Genomic DNA, 17,930 nt, shown 5'->3' on the forward strand with positions numbered 1-17,930 from the left:
CTCGCCACTTGCCTGGATGAGTGCAGCTCCAACAACACTCAAGAAGCTCGACGCCATCCAAGACAAAGCAGCCCACTTGATTGGCACCCCATCCACCACCATAAACATTCACACCCTCCACCATCAGCGTACTGTGGCTGCAGTGTGCACCAGCTACAAGATGCACTGCAGCAACTCGCCAAGGCTTCTTCGGCAGCACCTCCCAAACCCGCGACCTCTTCCGCCTAGACGGACAAGGGCAGCAGGCATATGGGAACAGCATCACCTCCAAGTTCCCCTCCAAGTCAGACACCATCCTGACTTGGAAAGATATTGGTGTTCCTTCATTGTCCCTGGGCCAAAATCCTGGAACTCCCTCCCTAACAGAGCTGTGGGAGTGCCATCACCTCACAGACTGCAGCAGTTCAAGAAGGCGGCTCACCACCACCTTCTCAAGGGCAATTAGAGATGGGCAATAAATGCTGGCCTTGCCAGTGACACCAAATTCCAGGAGCAAATTTAAAAAATCTCACTCAACCTGTCTATATTCATTTGCAGGCTCTTTGTGTCCTCCTCACAGCTTACTTTCCCACCTAGCTTTGTATCATCAGCAAACTTGGATACATTACACTCGTTCCTTTCATCCAAGTCATTAATATATATTGTAAATAGCTGAGGCCCAAGCCGTGATCCTTGCAGCACCCCACTAGTTACAGCCTGCCAACCTGAAAATGACCCGTTTATCCCTACTCTCTGTTTTCTGTCTGTTAACCAATCCCCTTCCATGCTAATATTATCCCCAACCCCATGGCATAACAATGTTTTATGTAGCACCTTATCGAATGACTTTTGACAATCCAAATATACTACATCCACTGGTTCCTGATCAGGGTTTATCTATCCTGATAGTTACATCCTCCAAAATCTCTAATAAATTTGTTAAACATGATTTCCCCTTTATAAAACCATGTTGTCTCTGCCTAATCATATTATGATTTTTGAATTGCCCTGTTACCACTTCCTTAATAATGGATTCCAGCATGTTCCTGACAACCGATGTCAGGCTAAATAACCGGTAATTCCGTTTTCTCTCTCCCTCCTTTCTTGAATAGTTATATTTGCTACTTTCCAATCCGCTGGCACGGTTCTAGAATCTAGGGAATTTGGGAAGATCACAAGCAATGCATCCACAATCTCTGCAGCCACCTCTTTTAGAACCCTAGGATGCAGGCCATCCGGTCCAGGGGATTTGTCGGCTTTTAGTCCCATTCGTTTTGCAAGTAATTATTCTCTACTGATATTAATGACTTTAAGTTCCTCACTCTCATTGGCCGCTTGGTTTCCCGCTATTTTTTGGTGTGCTCTTTGTGTCTTCTGGAGAAGGCAGATATCCTGTAGAAACATTGAGCCCTCAGCCTTTGCTCCACTGGAGACATTCCAAATTGAGTGAACTCCCCAGCCTTACAGAACAAGGCATCAGTTACCTGCCAAATGCACTAATCCTGCACGGTTTCCCATGAATGACTAGAAGGATCTGAGATGACTTAAACTGCGTAACAGTTGAGTGGCGTGGTCACCTTCCTTTCTAGATTGATGGTTCTGCTGTCTGCGGACCGGTGCTTTAAGTCATCTCAGAGCAAGTCACAGAGTCAACCGATGGCCTCCTTTGTAAAGTGCAGCCGTCACACAGTCAGCACCCCAGTCATCTCCTGGAATGTGAGTCGAGGCCTATACAGTCTCTGGGCGAGGCGCTTGCGTGTGGGGGGTTGTCTCCGCTTGTGGTACTTCACTCTCCCCGCCGCCTATCTGTGGTCTTCTTCTTCTTCCTCCATTATAATATAAAGCAGGGGTTAGAGAAAGCAAAAGATCCATTTTTTATTTCTACAATCGAGTGTAAAAATGGCTTTCTGTGGTAACAAAAGGTGAGAATATCCTCAATGGTTCCTGGAGGGGCTGATTTGTGCCTGCTTCAGGTGACTACTGTTGCCTGTGAAGCTGAAAATCTGGTCGCAATTTGCAAAGATCCTCTGATCAAAGGGAATGGCAAGACACTCGCATCTGTCACTTAGAGACGCGCCATTATTATGGGCAGAGGCGTTCTGCCAGTAGGATCAATAAATGGTCGTAAGAGATGAGGGAGATTTGGGCGCGTTGTACTGATGAGTCATAATCACTTATGCCCAAAATTCTGCAATTATTTAGGCCTCGTATTTATTTAGCGATCTAGTATACTGTATTCGCTGCTCACGATGTGGTCTCCTCTACATTGGGGAGACCAAACGCAGATTGGGTGACCGCTTTGCGGAACACCTCCGTTCAGTCCGTAAGGGGGACCCAGAGTTTCCGGTCTCCTGTCATTTCAATTCGCCGCTCCATTCCCACTCAGATCTCACCGTCCTCGGCCTCTTGCATTGTTCCACGGAAGCTCAGCGTAAGCTCAAGGAACAGCACCTCATCTTTCAATTAGGCATTTTACAGCCTTCTGGACTCAATATTGAGTTCAAGAATTTCAGATCATAACCTCGGCCCCTATTTATATAAGGCGCCGAACACCTCAAGTGGGGGGCACGGTGGCATAGTGGTTAGCACTGTTGCCTCACAGCGCCAGGGACCCGGGTTCAAATCTGGCCTCGGGCAACTGTCTGTGTGGAGTTTGCACATTCTCCCCGTGTCTGCGTGGGTTTCCTCCGGGTGCTCCGGTTTCCTCCCACAGTCCAAAGATGTGCAGGTTAGGTTGATTTGGCTATGATAAATTGACCCTTAGTGTTAGGGGATTAAATACGTGGGGTTACGGGGATAGGGTGGGATATGTGTCGGTGCAGGCTCGATGGGCCGAAATGGCCTCTATCTGCACTGTAGATTCTGTGATTCTGTGATTCTGTGAAGTCTCTTCACCGGGAGCAAGCGGAAGCCAAGCGCAGGCAGTGCAAGGAGCGCATGTCAACCCAAGCACCCCACCCACCCGCCCCTTCAGCCACCATCTGCCCCACCTGTGACAGAGACTGTAGGTCCCGCATTCGACTCTTCAGTCACCTGCAAACTCATTTTTAATGTGGAAGCAAGTCATCCTCGGTTCCGAGGGACTGCCTAAGAAGAAGATATATTTTTTATCCACACTTTCGTTTCGTGCCTTTTTTTCCTCTCCCACATGGCAGCTGTCTTTCATTCTGCCAGCGCATTCACACCTCATCTAGAGCCATCTTTTGTTTCTTAACCTGCCCCATTACCATCTTGTCTCGCCTTGAATATCTCCTAATGTCTCTTTACTTCTCCTGCCCCCCCCATCCTATCACAGACCTTCCCTTTTGTTCTTTCATCCCCTCCCCCATTTCCCAGCCCCTAAAACCTGCTTTTTAATCTGTTTCATTTCCTGCTTTTTTCCAGTTCTGATGAAGGGTCTTCGACCTGAAGCATTAACTCTGTTTCTCTCTCCACGGATGTTGCCTGGCCTGCTGAGTTTTTCCAGCGTTTTCTGTTGTTATTTCAGATTTCCAGCATCTGCAGTATTTTTCTATTGTATTTATTTAGTGCCCTGATTGCGCCTCTCTGGCAGTTTAAGATGCGGTGCAAAACGATGTGTTAACAATGGTACTGCGAGGACAAATTAATTAAAATCTCAAACAAATTAGCTGCGGGATATTGTCTTTGTTCTTTAAGGATTGCAAGCATTTTGCACTGACCAGCTCATGTGATTGGTACTGTGGTTTCTGACGTGTAAACCAACTAGCGAACATGTGTGGAAAGGTTGATGGAAGAGTGAAAAGTTCTCACAAAACCTCGCTCCATTTAGTACCACTACCTTCACTGATGTAAACAGACTACTGAGCACTTGGTTTGAGTATAAAACAAGGCTTTAATCAACTGTTTCAAAACCATGAGATTTCTAGTTACATCACTAGTTCCTGGTTACAGAAACATCCTGAGCAAGCTGGGCCCACTCCCGAGTATTTATACTCCTTGGACGGTGCCACCAGCTGGCCGCCCAGTGTTACTTCATGAGTCATGATAAGATTCATGACATTCACTATACGGCCTATACTTTCTCAGCGAGATGCAATTTACAGGATCTTGCTTGTTGCAGGAAAATTCATCTCTTGCTCTTATAGAAGACTGCTATTTGGAACTTATTTTTTAATGCTTATATTATTTTGAAAGGCAGTAAGGGTTGAAAAATGCATTTTTTCACCTGATTTTAATTTTTTATTAATTCTGAACGCATTACCTTTAATTCATAGCCCTTTTACTTGCCCACAATTCATTGCGAACTCCACAACCTCACTCCCAGAGGCTGTAAGAAGCTGCAACGCCACTCCTGGATGGGAACTTTGGGTCGGATGCCTGATCCAATGCCACCAGGAGGGTGTTACACTTTAAGTTAGTGCTTCACTACAAATCCCAGGCCCCAGTGCAATTTTTTCCCCGGTAGCCGCTGCGCCCATTTTCAGTGGCCATAAACCTGAGGACATCGGCGGGTTTCTGTCAATGTCCAATTTCATAAGCCTGTGTATATAAAGGCCCAGGATCTCAGGGACACAGGCGATTCTAACGCATCCCTGGGATGACGTAAGCCAAGTCAACCAATTAGAAAGGGAGATTCCTCATAAGCTTATGTGAATTCCATTTATGAAAAGAATCCCTATAATAAAACACAATTCCAATAAAAATAAATATTTCCATGTTTAAAATTAATTAAAAGTTCCTTTGATTAAGCATTTAAAATAAAAGTGTACATTTTTGAAAAATAATAAAAACATTTTATTCCTGGCCAAAATTTACATGAACTAATTTTAAATGTTTTTGTATGTTTTAATCATTTTTAAAATTTTAATTTAACATTTATTTTAACCCTTATGTTGGTAAAAGCAGGCCTTTGTGCAGATCAATGCCAGGAGTGTTGCTCCAAGAACAGGGATGCAGTGCAAGAAGTTTAACGATCTGACATGAGTTGTCAAGGTCAGTGAGTTCATCTTCAAATGTCACATCCTACCAACTGCAACACTAGCCTCATCCACTGCTCAATTCACTACATTCCCATCACCCACCTACCAACAATCTCTATCAATTAGTTCTCAACCCTAAAATTCATATGCTTTAACATACCCTCACATACTTAGCACTGTTGCAAGCCTCACACCCACAACTCACAGCTCGCACACACTGGCATCTATTCAACCATGACAGCCACAGCACCCAAACATATTGCACTCAATGACACATTTCCCTCTTTATTGCAGGAGAAGGAGGTGCATAACAGGAGGCAGCAGCAAAAAACTGGAAGTGGACAAGCACGCCTGTTTTAAACTCCATGGAGGAGACAGTGCTGCTCATCATGGGAAGGGGCATCACTGAGGGCATGGCCACCAGCAGGGCTGAAACAATTTGTTGAGGGTATCTGCATAACTAATCCTTCTTTTCTCATCCCACTTCTCCCTCATCCCGAATCTCTTCTGGCTTAGAAGCTACAGATGGTGTAAGCACGCACTTTTTAGTTTCTCCTATCCCCTCAACACAACTCACCCCTTGTCCCTTTATCATTTCAGATACTCAATACCTAGATCCTTCACAGTCAGTGAAGGAAGAGGAAAAAGACAGTGAATATGAGACGCCATCACTCGATTTTACACTTGCAGCTCAGAGACTGACACTGTGCATATTTTAGAGGCTAGGGCAGAGGAGGGTCCTACATATGGTGAGACACTGGGCACGAGTGCACAGGAGCCAGGGTTGGGGGGAAGGATAGTGTAAGGGCCAGCTCGCCCAAAGGCAAGGTTGCATACTAGTTCGGCTACAGTGGGCTCAGATGAAGACTTTGATGGGCCAGGCTAGAAATGAAGGCTGATGGGTGTACATAACCTAATGCTTGGTGCACTGGAAAGTCTGCCAGAAAGCCTGCACTCAATGCCAAGGAGCATGGAAGAGACCAGCACCAACCAGGCACAGGGCTCTGCGTACAGGTTGGAGCCCATCCTTTCCAACATGGAACAGGTGGTCACCCCCATCAGCACACCTGTGGAACCCACCATGAAACAACATCTTATGGCTGATGTCACAGCTTCCATTGCAAGAAAAACCGCTTCCAGTGCAGCACAAACAGCTTCCATCAAAGGTCTGAGTGCTGCAGTGCAAGCTCAAACAGCTGCCATCCTGGCTCCAGATACCACTGTTCAAAGGGGCTTCCAGGTGACACAGCAGTCCTTCAATCTATTCTGCAACAGATCAGTAGGATTGCGAGTGCGCCATCACGGGAAAGTGAGAGTGGCTCCATGGAGCACGAACATGATTTCCTCTCTCAGGATGATAGCATTCCTGCTCTCATGGTTGCCATTCAGCCAACCAGCCCAGAATTCTGCAGCCCAAGCCACGCTGGTGCAGTCTGAAGCCGGGCCTTCTAGGCCCAAAGGTGCTCGAGGTCGCCCTCCACGGCCATCTGCAGTCACTTCAATTAGAGGTCAGCAGCCTTCCAGCACCCATGCTGCAGTCATTAGGGAAGCACCTCGTAGGAGCATTAGGAAAGATAAAGGCACGAGGAAGATGGGCACTAATGGAATGCACAAGGGTGACTAGTTGATTTTTTTGCATTATGTCATGATTGAATTTATAAAATTGGATTGGAATGTGCATTTTCAGGTGGCTTTTATTCTTGTGTTGTAAAGAGGATGATGTGATGGTCAGTGATGGAGGAAAGGTAAGGAGTGTGGGACGATTGGTGAATGGGAAGGTTACTGGTGTTGCTCATGAATTATTTGATCACGTAGAACCCAGGTAGAAAGGGGCTGTCAACGTTGTATCCTCCCTTTCTGTTCCTGTTCCTCCACTTCCAGTTGCATTTCCTCCTCCTTCACTTCCTTCCCCAGCTCCTCATCCTCAGGATCTTGCTCCTCAGCTTATCACCTGATAAGTAGTGGCAAGGGCTGTTCCCTCATAATTGTCAGGCTATGTAGCGTGCAGCATACTACTACAAATCTTAATACCCACTCAGCTGAGTACTCCAGGGCTTCTCCAGCATACTCCAGGCAGCGGAAGCGTTACTTGAGGACATCGATGGTGTGCTCTATAATATTCCTTGTGGCAGCATGACTCTCATTGTAGGCCTGCTGTGCACGCGTGTGTGAGTTCTGCACGAGAGACATGAGCCATGTCATGAGTGGATTACCCTTATCGCCCAGTAGCCTGTCTTTGATTTGCCATGCTGAGTCAAGTATAGGTGGCATAGAAGACTGCTGCAGAATGAAGGAATCATAATTACTGCCAGGATAACGAGCATTCACCTGCATGGTGAGCTGCTTGTGGTTGCACATTGAGCGAGTGGAATCCCTTTTGATTCATGAACATGGCCAAGTCACATGATGTATTGCAAGGCAATGTGCATGAAGTCAATGGCACCTTGCACCATGGGGTAACCTGCAATCCATGCAAACCGTTGTGCTCGCTCCACATGTTTGTCTCTGGCAAGAGTGACTGAGATGAAGCTGTCGCTCTGTGTATAGAGAGACTCAGTGAACGCCCTTAATCAGCAGTGTACTGTAAAATGTGAGATATTGCTTATATCTCCAGCAGCCAGACCCATAAAAGTTAAGAGCCACAGCCACCGTGACTGCCACAGGCAATGCTGTCCTTGCTCTACTTTGAGGTTGCAGTTGTCAACTCTTTTGTGAAGCGAAAACATCTCAAGCTTTGGTCCTTGCTGAAGTTGAGGTAAGAGAATTGCTCCCTAAAGACCCTCAGCGGATATGGCCTCCTGCTGAGAAGTAAACTTGAGATCATCCAAAACCTGGCTGCCCGTGTCCTAACTCGCACCAAGTCCCATTCACCCATCACCCCTGTGCTCACTGACTTACATTGGCACTCGGTTAAGCAACGCAGAAAAATTAAACAAATACTTTGTGTCTGACTTCACGGAAGAAGATGCAAAAAACTTCCCAGGAATAGTGGAGAACCAAGGGTCTAGCGAGAATGAGGAACTAAAATTAATTAGTATTAGTAAAAAAAATGCACTGGAGAAATAATGAGAATGAAAGCCGATAAATCCCCTGGATCTGATGGCTTACACCCTATGGTTTTGAAAGATGTAGCTATAGAGATAGTGGATGCATTGGTTGTCAATTTACATAGAAACATAGAACATAGGAGCAGGAGTAGGCCATTTGGCCCCTCGAGCCTGTTCCGCCATTTAATGAGATCATGGCTGATCATCCAAGTTCAGTACCCTGTCCCTGCTTTCTCCCCATATCCCTTGGTCCCTTTAGTCTTAAGAAATATATCTAAATCCTTCTTGAATATATTTAATAAGTTGGCCTCACCTGCCTACTGTGGTAAAGAATTCCACAGGTTCACCACTCTCTGGGTGAAGAAATTCCTCCTCAGTGCAGTCCTAAATGGCTTACCCCATATCCTTAGACTGTGACCCCTGGTTCTGCACTCCCCCGCCATCGGGAACAGCCTTCCTGCATCTAGTCTGTCTAAACCTGTTAGAATTTTATAAGTTTCAATGAGATCCCCTCTCATTCTTCTAAACTCTAGCGAATATAAGCCTAATCGACCCAATCTCTCTTCATACGTCATTCCTGCCATCCCAGGTATCAGTCTCGTGAATCTTCGCTGCACTCCCTCCATGGCAAGAACATCCTTCCTCAGATAAGGTGACCAAAACTGCACACAATACTCAAGGTGTGGTCTCATCAAGGCCCTGTAAAACTGCAGCAAGACGTCCTTGCTCCTGTACTCGAATCCTCTCGCTATGAAGGCCAACATACCATTTGCCTTCTTAACCGCATGCTGCACCTGCATGCTTACCTTCAGTGACTGGTGCACAAGGCCACCCAGGTCTCGTTGCACTTCCCCTTTTCCCAACCTATTGCCATTCAGATAATAATTTGCCTTCCTGTTTTTTCCACCAAAGTGGCTAACCTCGCATTTATCCACATTATATTGTAACTGCCATGCACCTGCCCAATCACCCAACCTGTCCAAATCATACTGGAGCTTCTCTGCATCCTCCTCACAGCACACACGCCCACCCAGCTTTGTGTCGTCTGCAAACTTGGAGATATTACATCTAGTTCCTTCGTCTAGATCATTTATATATATTGTGAATAGCTGGGGTCATAGCACCGACCCCTGCGGTACCCCACTAGTCACTGCCTGCCACTCAGAAAAAGAGCCATTTATTCCAACTCTTTGCTTCCTGTCTGCCAACCAGTTCTCTATCCAAGTCAGTACCTTACCCCCAATCTCATGTGCTTTATCTTTGCACACCAATCTCTTATGCGGGACCTTATCGAAAGCCTTCTGAAAGTCCAAATACACCACATCCACTGGTTCTCCCTTATCTATTCTACCAGTTACATCCTCAAAAAGTTCCAGTAGATTAGTCAAGCATGATTTACCTTTTGTAAATCCATGTTGACTTTGTCCGATCCTGTCACTGTTTTCCAAGTGCTCTGCTATTACATCTTTTATAATGGGCTCCAGCATTTTCCCCACTACCGATGTCAGGCTTACCAGTCTATAATTCCTTGTGTTCTCTCTACCACCTTTTTTAAATAGTGGGGTTATATTAGCTACCCTCCAATCCATGGGAACTATTCCAGAGTCTATAGAATTTTGGAAGATGACCAGCAATGCATCTACTATTTCTAGGGCCATTTCCTTAAGTACCCTAGGATGTAGATTATCAGGCCCTGGGGATTTATCGGCCTTCAATCCCGTCAATTTCCCTAACACCATTTCCCTACAAATACTGATTTCATTCAATTCCTCCCTCTCATTACACCCTATGTTCGCGACATCTCTGGAAGGTTATTTGTGTCCTCCTTTGTGAAGATAGAACCAAAGTAAGCATTTAATTGGTCAGCCATTTCTTTGTTCCCCATTATAAATTACCCTGCTTCTGACTGCAAGGGACCTATGCTTGACTTCACCAATCTTTTTCTCTTCACATATCTTTAGAAGCTTTTACAGTCAGTTTTTATGTTCCCTGAAAGCTTACTCTCATATTCTATTTGCCCCCTCTTAATTAATCCCTTTGTCCTCCTTTGCTGAATCCTAAACTGCCCCAATCCTCAGGTTTGCTGCTTTTTCTGGCAAATTTATATGTCCTCTCCTTGGATCTTATGCTATCCCTAATTTCCCTTGTTAGGCATGGTTGAGTCACCTTTTTTGTTTCATTTTTATGCCAAACAGGGATGAACAAATTCTGTAGTTCATCCATGCGATCTTTAAATGTTTTCCATTGCCTATCCATGGTCAACACTTTAAGTAACATTCCCCAATCCATCCTAGCCAACTCACGCCTCATACCATCATAGTTTCCTTTATTTAAATTCAGGACCCCAGTCTCTGAGTCAACTATTTCACTCTCCATCTTAATGAAGAATTCTATCATATTATGATCGCTCCTCCCCAAGGAGCCTCGCACAACAACATTGCTAATTAATCCTTTCTCATTACATAATACCCAGTCTAAGATTGCCTGATCTCTAGTTGGTTCCTCAACATATTGCTCCAAGAAACCATCCCGTATACACTCTAGGAATTCCTTCTCCACGGTATTGTTACTAATTTGGTTAGCCCAATCTATATGTAGATTAAAGTCACCCTTGATAACTGCTGTGCCCTTATTGCACATGTCCTAATTTCCTGTTTAATGCCATCCCCAACCTCCGCATTACTGTTTGGGGGTCTGTATACAACTCCCACTAACGTTTTCTGCCACATGGTATTTCTCAGCTCTACACATACAGATTCCACATCATCAGAGCTAATATCCTTCCTTACTATTGTGTTAATCTCCTCTTTAACCAGCAATGTTACCCCACCTCCTTTTCCTTTTTGCCTGTCCTTCCTGAATATTGAATACCCCTGGATGTTGAATTCCCAGCCTTGGTCACCCTGGAGCCATGTCTCCGTAATTCCAATTACATCATATCCGTTTACATCTATTTGCACAGCTAATTCATCCACCTTATTACGAATGCTCCTTGCATTAAGACACAAAGGCCTAGAAATTCAGTTAAGGCCCGCCAGCAGGCTAACGCCCAAAAGTTAGCGCTGCGCGCGGAGCCAGGTGCGCCCGTCAGATATTCGGCTTTTGCGCCCCAAGTCGGAACCGGGCGCTATTCCAGGGTGTGCCCGCCCCCGCTTGGGGCGCTGAAACTGAATTTCTGCGCTGTAGGCCCCGCTGCGCCACCCGCTGCGGAGCGGCAGGCTGTGGTACTGCAGGCCTCCTCCTTCTATTAAGGGGGAGGTGCCTGCAACAGCGAGATCACCGCTGGATTGTGCCGGCAAATGAGCCCGGCACCACGGAGAAGTGCCGGGCTCGCGGAAAGCAGCCGGCAATGCCGCAGGGGGGGGTGGAGGAGGCCGGGGAAGGAGGTGCGGGCAGGCGGCCGCCGAAAAAGCGGCCGGCCGCACCTCCACCTTAAAGCGCCCCAGTAGCGCAGCAGTACGGCCCCGTTTTTCAATCGCTGTTTGCGGCCGCTGCAGAAGAGGCGGCCGCAACTAAATATGGGGTTTGGGCTGGAAGCGGGGCGGAACCGGGGCACTGTGCACACCGATGATGTCATCGGTGTCGGCGCAGCGCTACCGGCTACCGCCGCCATTACCGCAGCGCTGAATATCAGCGCACCCTCTTACACTGGCGCAGAAACCCTGTTTGGGCGGTAACTGGGCGCAAAGCCCACTGAATTTCTAGCCCAAAGCCTTCAGGCTTGTTTTTTTAACACTAGCCCTGTTCGATTTACACCCTTGATTTCCCTGCCTTCCACTGTTGCTTTTCTCCTTGCTGTCTTTTGTTTCTATCCTTGCTTCCTTTTCCTCTGTCTCCCTGCACAGGTTCCCAACCCCCTGCCATTTCAGTTTAAACCCTCCCCAACAGCACTAGCAAACACTCCCCCTAGGACATCAGTTCCGGTCCCGCCCAGGTGCAAACCATCCAATTTGTACTGGTCCCACCTCCCCCAGAATGGTTCCAATGTCCCAGGAATTTGAATCCCTCCCCCTTGCACCTTTCCTCTAGCCATGTATTTATCTGAAATATCCTTCTATTTCTACTCTGACTAGCAGGTAGCACTGGTAGCACTCCTGAGATTACTACCTTTGAGGTCCTATTTTTTAATTTACCTCCTAACTCCCTATGTTCATCTTTTAGGACCTCATCCTGTTTTTTACCTATATCGTTGGTACCTATATGCACCACGACACCTGTTTGTTCACCCTCTCCCTCCAGAATGCCCTGCAGCCACCCCGAGACATCCTTGACCCTTGCACCAGGGAGGCAACATACCATCCTGGAGTCTCATTTGCGGCCGCAGAAACACCTATCTATTCCCCTTACAATAGATTCCCCTATCACTATAGCTCTCCCACTCTTTTTCCTCCCGTCCTGATCAGCAGGACCACCCATGGTGCCAGGAAGTTGGCTGCTGCTGCCTTTCCCCGATAAGCCATCTCCCTCAACAATATCTAAAGTGGTATATCTGTTTGAGAGGGGGATGGCCACAGGGGACCCCTGCACTACCTGCCTGCACCTACTACTCTGCCTGGTGGTCACCCATTCCCTTCCTGCCTGTGCAGCTTTTACCTGCGGTGTGACCAACTCCCTAAACGTGCTATCCACGACGTCCTCAGCATCACGAATGCTCCAGTATGTATCCATTCGAAGCTCCAATGCTGCAATGTGGTCTGTCATTAGCTGCAGCTGGATACACTTCCCGCACACATGGTTGTCAGGGACACAGGAAGTGTCCCTGATTTCCCACATAGCGCAGGAGGAGCATGCCACGGTGCTGAGCTGTCCTGCCATGACTTACCCTTTAATTAACTTTAATTAAATTAAATCAAATCAATACCACTAATTGCACTACAATTAAATGATTTACTCAAGGGCCCTTGGTTACTAGCACTCCCCGATACACAACAGAGACCTTAGAAACTATAACCACAAAAATTAAGACTGTCTAAATTTTATAAACTATTAAACTTAACTGTCAAACTATAGAGTAGTATAATACTCACCTGGCCATACTCACCCAATCAGTTGCTTCCTCTTGCCCGCGTCACTTTTTGAATTGTGACGTGGCTCCAGAACACTGCCGCTGGTCTGTGAGATTGGTAAGCCTCTGAAAGAAAGCCCGCGAGAGTGAGTTTATGTACTCACTGTGCCGCCGCTCTCTGCTCCTTTCCAAAATTCCATAGATTCTAGAACAGTTCCCACGGATTGGAAGGCAGCAAATGTAACCCCACTATATAAGAAAGGACGCAGAGAGAAAACAAAGAACTACAGAACAGTTAGCCTGACATCAGTAGTAAGGAAAATGCTAGAATCTATTATTAAGGATGTGATAACAGGGTACTTAGAAAATAATAATAGGATTGGGCAGAGTCAACGCGGATTTATGAAAGGTAAATCATGTTTGACAAATCTTTTGAAGGTTTTTGAGGTTGTAACTAGCAAAATAGATAAGGGGGAACCAGTGGATGTGGAGTATTTGGATTTTCTGAAGGCATTCGATAAGGTGCCACACATAAGGTTATTAAACAAAATTAGGGCTCATGGGATTGGGGGTAATATACATGCATGGATTGAGGATTGGTTAATGGACCGAAAACAGAGAGTAGGAATAAACGGGTCATTCTCAGGTTGGCAGGCTGTAACTAATGGGGTACCTCAATGATCCGTGCTTGGGCCTCAGCTATTCACAAACTATATCAATGATTTGGATGAGGGGACCAAATGTAATATATCCAAGTTTGCTGATGTTGCAAAGCTGAGTGGGAATGTAAGTTGTGAGGAGGATGCAAGGAGGCTTCATGGGGATATAGACAGGCTAAGTGAGTGGGCAAGAACATGGCAAATGGAATATAATGTGAAGAAATGTGAAGTTATCCACTTTGGTAGGAAAAATAGTAAAGCAGAGTATTTTTAAAATTGTGAGAGATTGGGAAATGTTGGTGTTCAGAGGTACCTGGGTGTCCTTGTACATAACTCACTGAAAGTTAACATGCAGACACAGCAAGCAATTAGGAAAGCAAATGGTATGTTGCCCTTTATTACAAGAGGATTTGAGTATAAGAGTAAAGACATCTTACTGCAATTATATAGGGCCCTGGTGAGACCACACCTGGAGTATTGTGTACAGTTTTGGTCTCCTTACCTAAGGAAGGATATGCTTGCGATAGATGGAGTGCAATGAAGGTTCACCAGACTGATTCCTGGATGGGGGGATTGTCCTATGAGGAGAGATTGAGTAAACTAGGCCGAAATACTCTGGAGTTTAGAAGAATGAGAGGTGATCTCATTGAAACATACAAAATTCTTACAAGGCTAGACAGGGTAGATGTTGGGAGGATGCTTCCCATGGCTGGGGAGTCTAGAACCAAGGGTCACAGCCTCAGAAAAAGGAGTCGGCCATTTAGGACTGAGATGAGGCAAAATTTCTTCACTCAGAGGGTGGTGAATCTTTGGAATTCTCTGCCGCAGAGGGTTGTGGAGGCTTAGTCATTGAGCATATTCAAGACAGAAAACGATAGATTTTTGGATATTAAGGGAATCAAGGGATATGGGGATAGTGCAGGAAAGTGGAGTTGAGGTAAAAGCTCAGCCATAATCTTATTGAATGGTGGAGCAGGCTCAAGGGGGCAAATGGCCTACTCCTGCTCCTATTTCTTATGTTCTTATATTTCAAAATTCTCATCCTTGTTTTCAAATCCCTCCATGGCCTCGCCACCCATATCTCTGTAATCTCCTCCAGCCCCACAGCCCCCCAAGATATCTGCGCTCCTCTAATTCTGCCCTCTTGAGCATCCCTGATTATAATCGCTCAACTATTGGTGGCTGTACCTTCTGTTGCCTAGGCCCTAAGCTCTGGAATTCCCTGCCTAAACAACTCTGCCTCTCTACCTCTCTTTCCTCCTTTAAGACATTCCTTGAAACCTAACTCTTTGACCAAGCTTTTGGTCATCTGCCCTAATTTCTCCATATAAGGCTCAGTGTCATTTTTTGTCTTATAATACTCCTGTGAAGCGCCTTGGGACGTTTTACTATGTTAAAGGTGCTATATAAATACAAGTTGTTGTTGTTGTTGTCAAGTGCTGAAGTCCTACTGGTGGAACTGTGAGCCGCAGAAAAAGTCAGGTCTTTAAGTAAGAAAGGGAGAAAAATGGACACAAGCAAAGGAAGTACTGAGAACCCTTTTAACCTCTGGCTGAAACAATCGACTTTTTGATATATTGACAACAGCACATAAGGCATTCCTACATTTGGGTTATCAGTATATACAATGACTTTTATTGAAATTAAGTACTTAGTCAATGCAAGTCAATGGACTGAATATCAGACACGGTGTATACTGTGCAGCCGATGCTATACCGCCCATTTTGTGCTTCCGCCGAAAACGAATTTCTGCCCCTTTGTTTATTGTCAACCTTTATTGGGTATTCTTGTACTTGGTGTACATTAAGTTACATTCAATTACATCACAGGATTTCCTTGCTAAGCGAGCAGATTCACAGTTTTATTGGATTGGACTCACTGACTTGATCAATGAAGGCGTGTGGGGTTGCGGCAATGGTACAAGTTATTCGAGCACCTCAAAGTAAGTAAATTCATTCTGTTCAGCTGTTGAATCAGTACTACTCCATGTTGAACACCACTTGGAAGAAGTACTGAGGGTAGCAAGGGCACAGAACGTACTCTGCCTGAGGGACTTCAATGTCCATCACCAAGAGTGGCTTGGTAGCACCATTACTGACCAAGTTGGCCGAGTCCTGAAGGGCATAGCTGCCTGGCTGGGCCTGTGGCAGGTGGTGAGAAAATCAACATGAGGGAAAAACCTACTGGACCTCATTCTCACCAATCTACCTGTCATAGATACATCTGTCCATGACAGCATTAGTAGGAGTGACCACCACACAATCCTTGTGGAGACAAAGTCCCGTCTTCACACTGAGGACACCCTCCATCGTGTTGTGTGGCACTACCACTGTGCTAAATGGGATAGATGCAGAACAGATCTAGCAGCTTAAAACGAGGCGCTGAATTGTATTCTACCACAATCTGTAACCTCATGGCCCAGCATATCACTCACTCTACCATTACCATAAAATCAGGAAACCAACCCTGGTTCATTGAGGAGTGTGGAAGAGCATGCCAGGAGCAGCACCAGGTGTAGCTAAGTATGAAGCCAATCTGATGAAGCTACAACACAGGACAACATACATGCTAAACAGCAGAAGCAGCATGCTATAGAGAGCTAAGCAATACCAGATCCAACAGATCAGATAAAAGCTCTGCAGTCACATCACATCCAGTCGTGAATAGTGGTGGACAATTAAACAATTAACAGGAGGAGGAGGATCCATGAACATCACCATCCTCAATCATGGTGGAGCACAGCATGTGAGTGCAAAAGACAAGGCTGAAGCATTCACAGCCATCTTCAGCCAGAAGTGACAATTGGATGAGCCATCTCAGCCTCCTCCTGAGGTCCCCAACTTCACAGAAGCCAGTCTTCAGCCAATTCAATTCACTCCTGTGATATCAAGAAACGGCTGAACGCACTGGATACAGCAAAGGCTATGGTTACCGAAAAAAGTCCGGGCTGTTGTGTTGAAGACTTGTGCTCCAGAATTAGCTACACCTCCAGCCAAGCTGTACCATTACATCTACAACACTGGCATCTACCCAACAATGTGGAAAATTACCCAGGTATGACTTGTCCACAAAAAGCAGGACAAATCCAATTCGGGCAATTACCACCCAATCAGTCTAGTCTCAATCATCAGCAAAGTGATGGAAGGTGTCGTCAACGGTGCTTTCAATCAGTTCCAGACCTCATTACAGCATGGACAAAAGAGCTGAAATCCAAAGATGAGGTGAGAGTAACTGCCCTCAGGGCAGCATTTGACCGAGTGTGGCATCAAGGAGCCCCAGTAAAATTGAAGTCAATGGGAATCAGGGGAAAACTCTCCATTGGCTGGAGCCATACCTAGCACAAAGGAAGATGGTTGTGGTTGTTGGAGGCCAATCATCTCAGCCCCATGACATCGCTGCAAGAGTTCCTCAGGGCAGTGCCCTAGTCCAACTATCTTCAGCTGCTTCATCAATGACCTTCCCTCCATCTTAAGGTCTGAAGTGGAGATGTTTGCTGATGATTGCACTGTGTTCGAAACCGGGGCTCCCTGCACACCAACAACCCTGAATATTTGGTGGCATGAAGTTACGGTGGGAAATCGGGAGAACCTCCATGAACATTCTACACAGTAGGCAAAATTCTTTAAGCAGTATTTTAGTAACATTCTCATGCTAACCAATTCACCCCTATCTATTCATTTTTAACACGCCTGCATCCAATTGGTAGATTATACCTATGGTCCATATATGTATTTTGTTTTTGTGATTAGGTTCTGGAAACCAGTTCAACCAAATGATTACACAAATGGCAAAGGTTGTGCTCATCTTATCGCCAACGGTCTGTGGAGTGACGATCATTGTGGTGCCAATCATAAATATATTTGTGAAAAAATGCCCATCTGCAAAATGTTATTGATCGGTGTGATTATAATAAAGTAACCATTTCTTTCCCTTATTAAAGATCTTCTCAAAGTCCATTTATATTACATCCACTGTGGCGGAGCCACCAAAGGACTCAGATCATTTGTATATAATTCCTTTAACAACATGTTAGCTACAGCCTGAGTCTGTATCTGTATTTATGCTGTTTAACTGTACAGAGCATGGTTACTTTAACAGCGCGGTTAAAACGTGATAACGTCACGCCGTTCATCACGTGATCCCCCACTGGTGGGAAGAACGTGATGACGTCATGACGTCAGCCTGGGACCGCCCTAGGCAGTCTTCGTGGAGCCTCTGAAGAGAGCAGACCTACATTCGATGTTATCCTGCAGTTTCTTATTAAAACCTGTTTGTTTCATTAAAGTTCATTTTGTTTGCT

The 17,930-nt window shown here is 45.7% G+C and overlaps 1 protein-coding gene across 1 annotated transcript in view; it reads left to right on the forward strand.

Moving 5' to 3' along the window:
• LOC147104586 (asialoglycoprotein receptor 1-like) overlaps positions 1 to 17,605 on the forward strand; it is a 39,457-nt gene extending 21,852 nt beyond the window's left edge. The window contains exons 7-9 of the mRNA XM_085962192.1: positions 7,617 to 7,674; positions 15,439 to 15,572; positions 17,380 to 17,605. Of these exons, the coding sequence (XP_085818318.1) occupies positions 7,617 to 7,674; positions 15,439 to 15,572; positions 17,380 to 17,548 (361 nt within the window). The 3' untranslated portion in view covers positions 17,549 to 17,605. The remainder of the gene's footprint in view (positions 1 to 7,616; positions 7,675 to 15,438; positions 15,573 to 17,379) is intronic.
• The last annotated feature ends 325 nt before the right edge of the window (positions 17,606 to 17,930 follow it).

This window comes from Somniosus microcephalus, chromosome 19 (assembly GCF_052327205.1).
Source record: "Somniosus microcephalus isolate GS21.2 chromosome 19, FLI_Smic_1.0, whole genome shotgun sequence".
Lineage (NCBI taxonomy): Eukaryota > Metazoa > Chordata > Chondrichthyes > Squaliformes > Somniosidae > Somniosus > Somniosus microcephalus.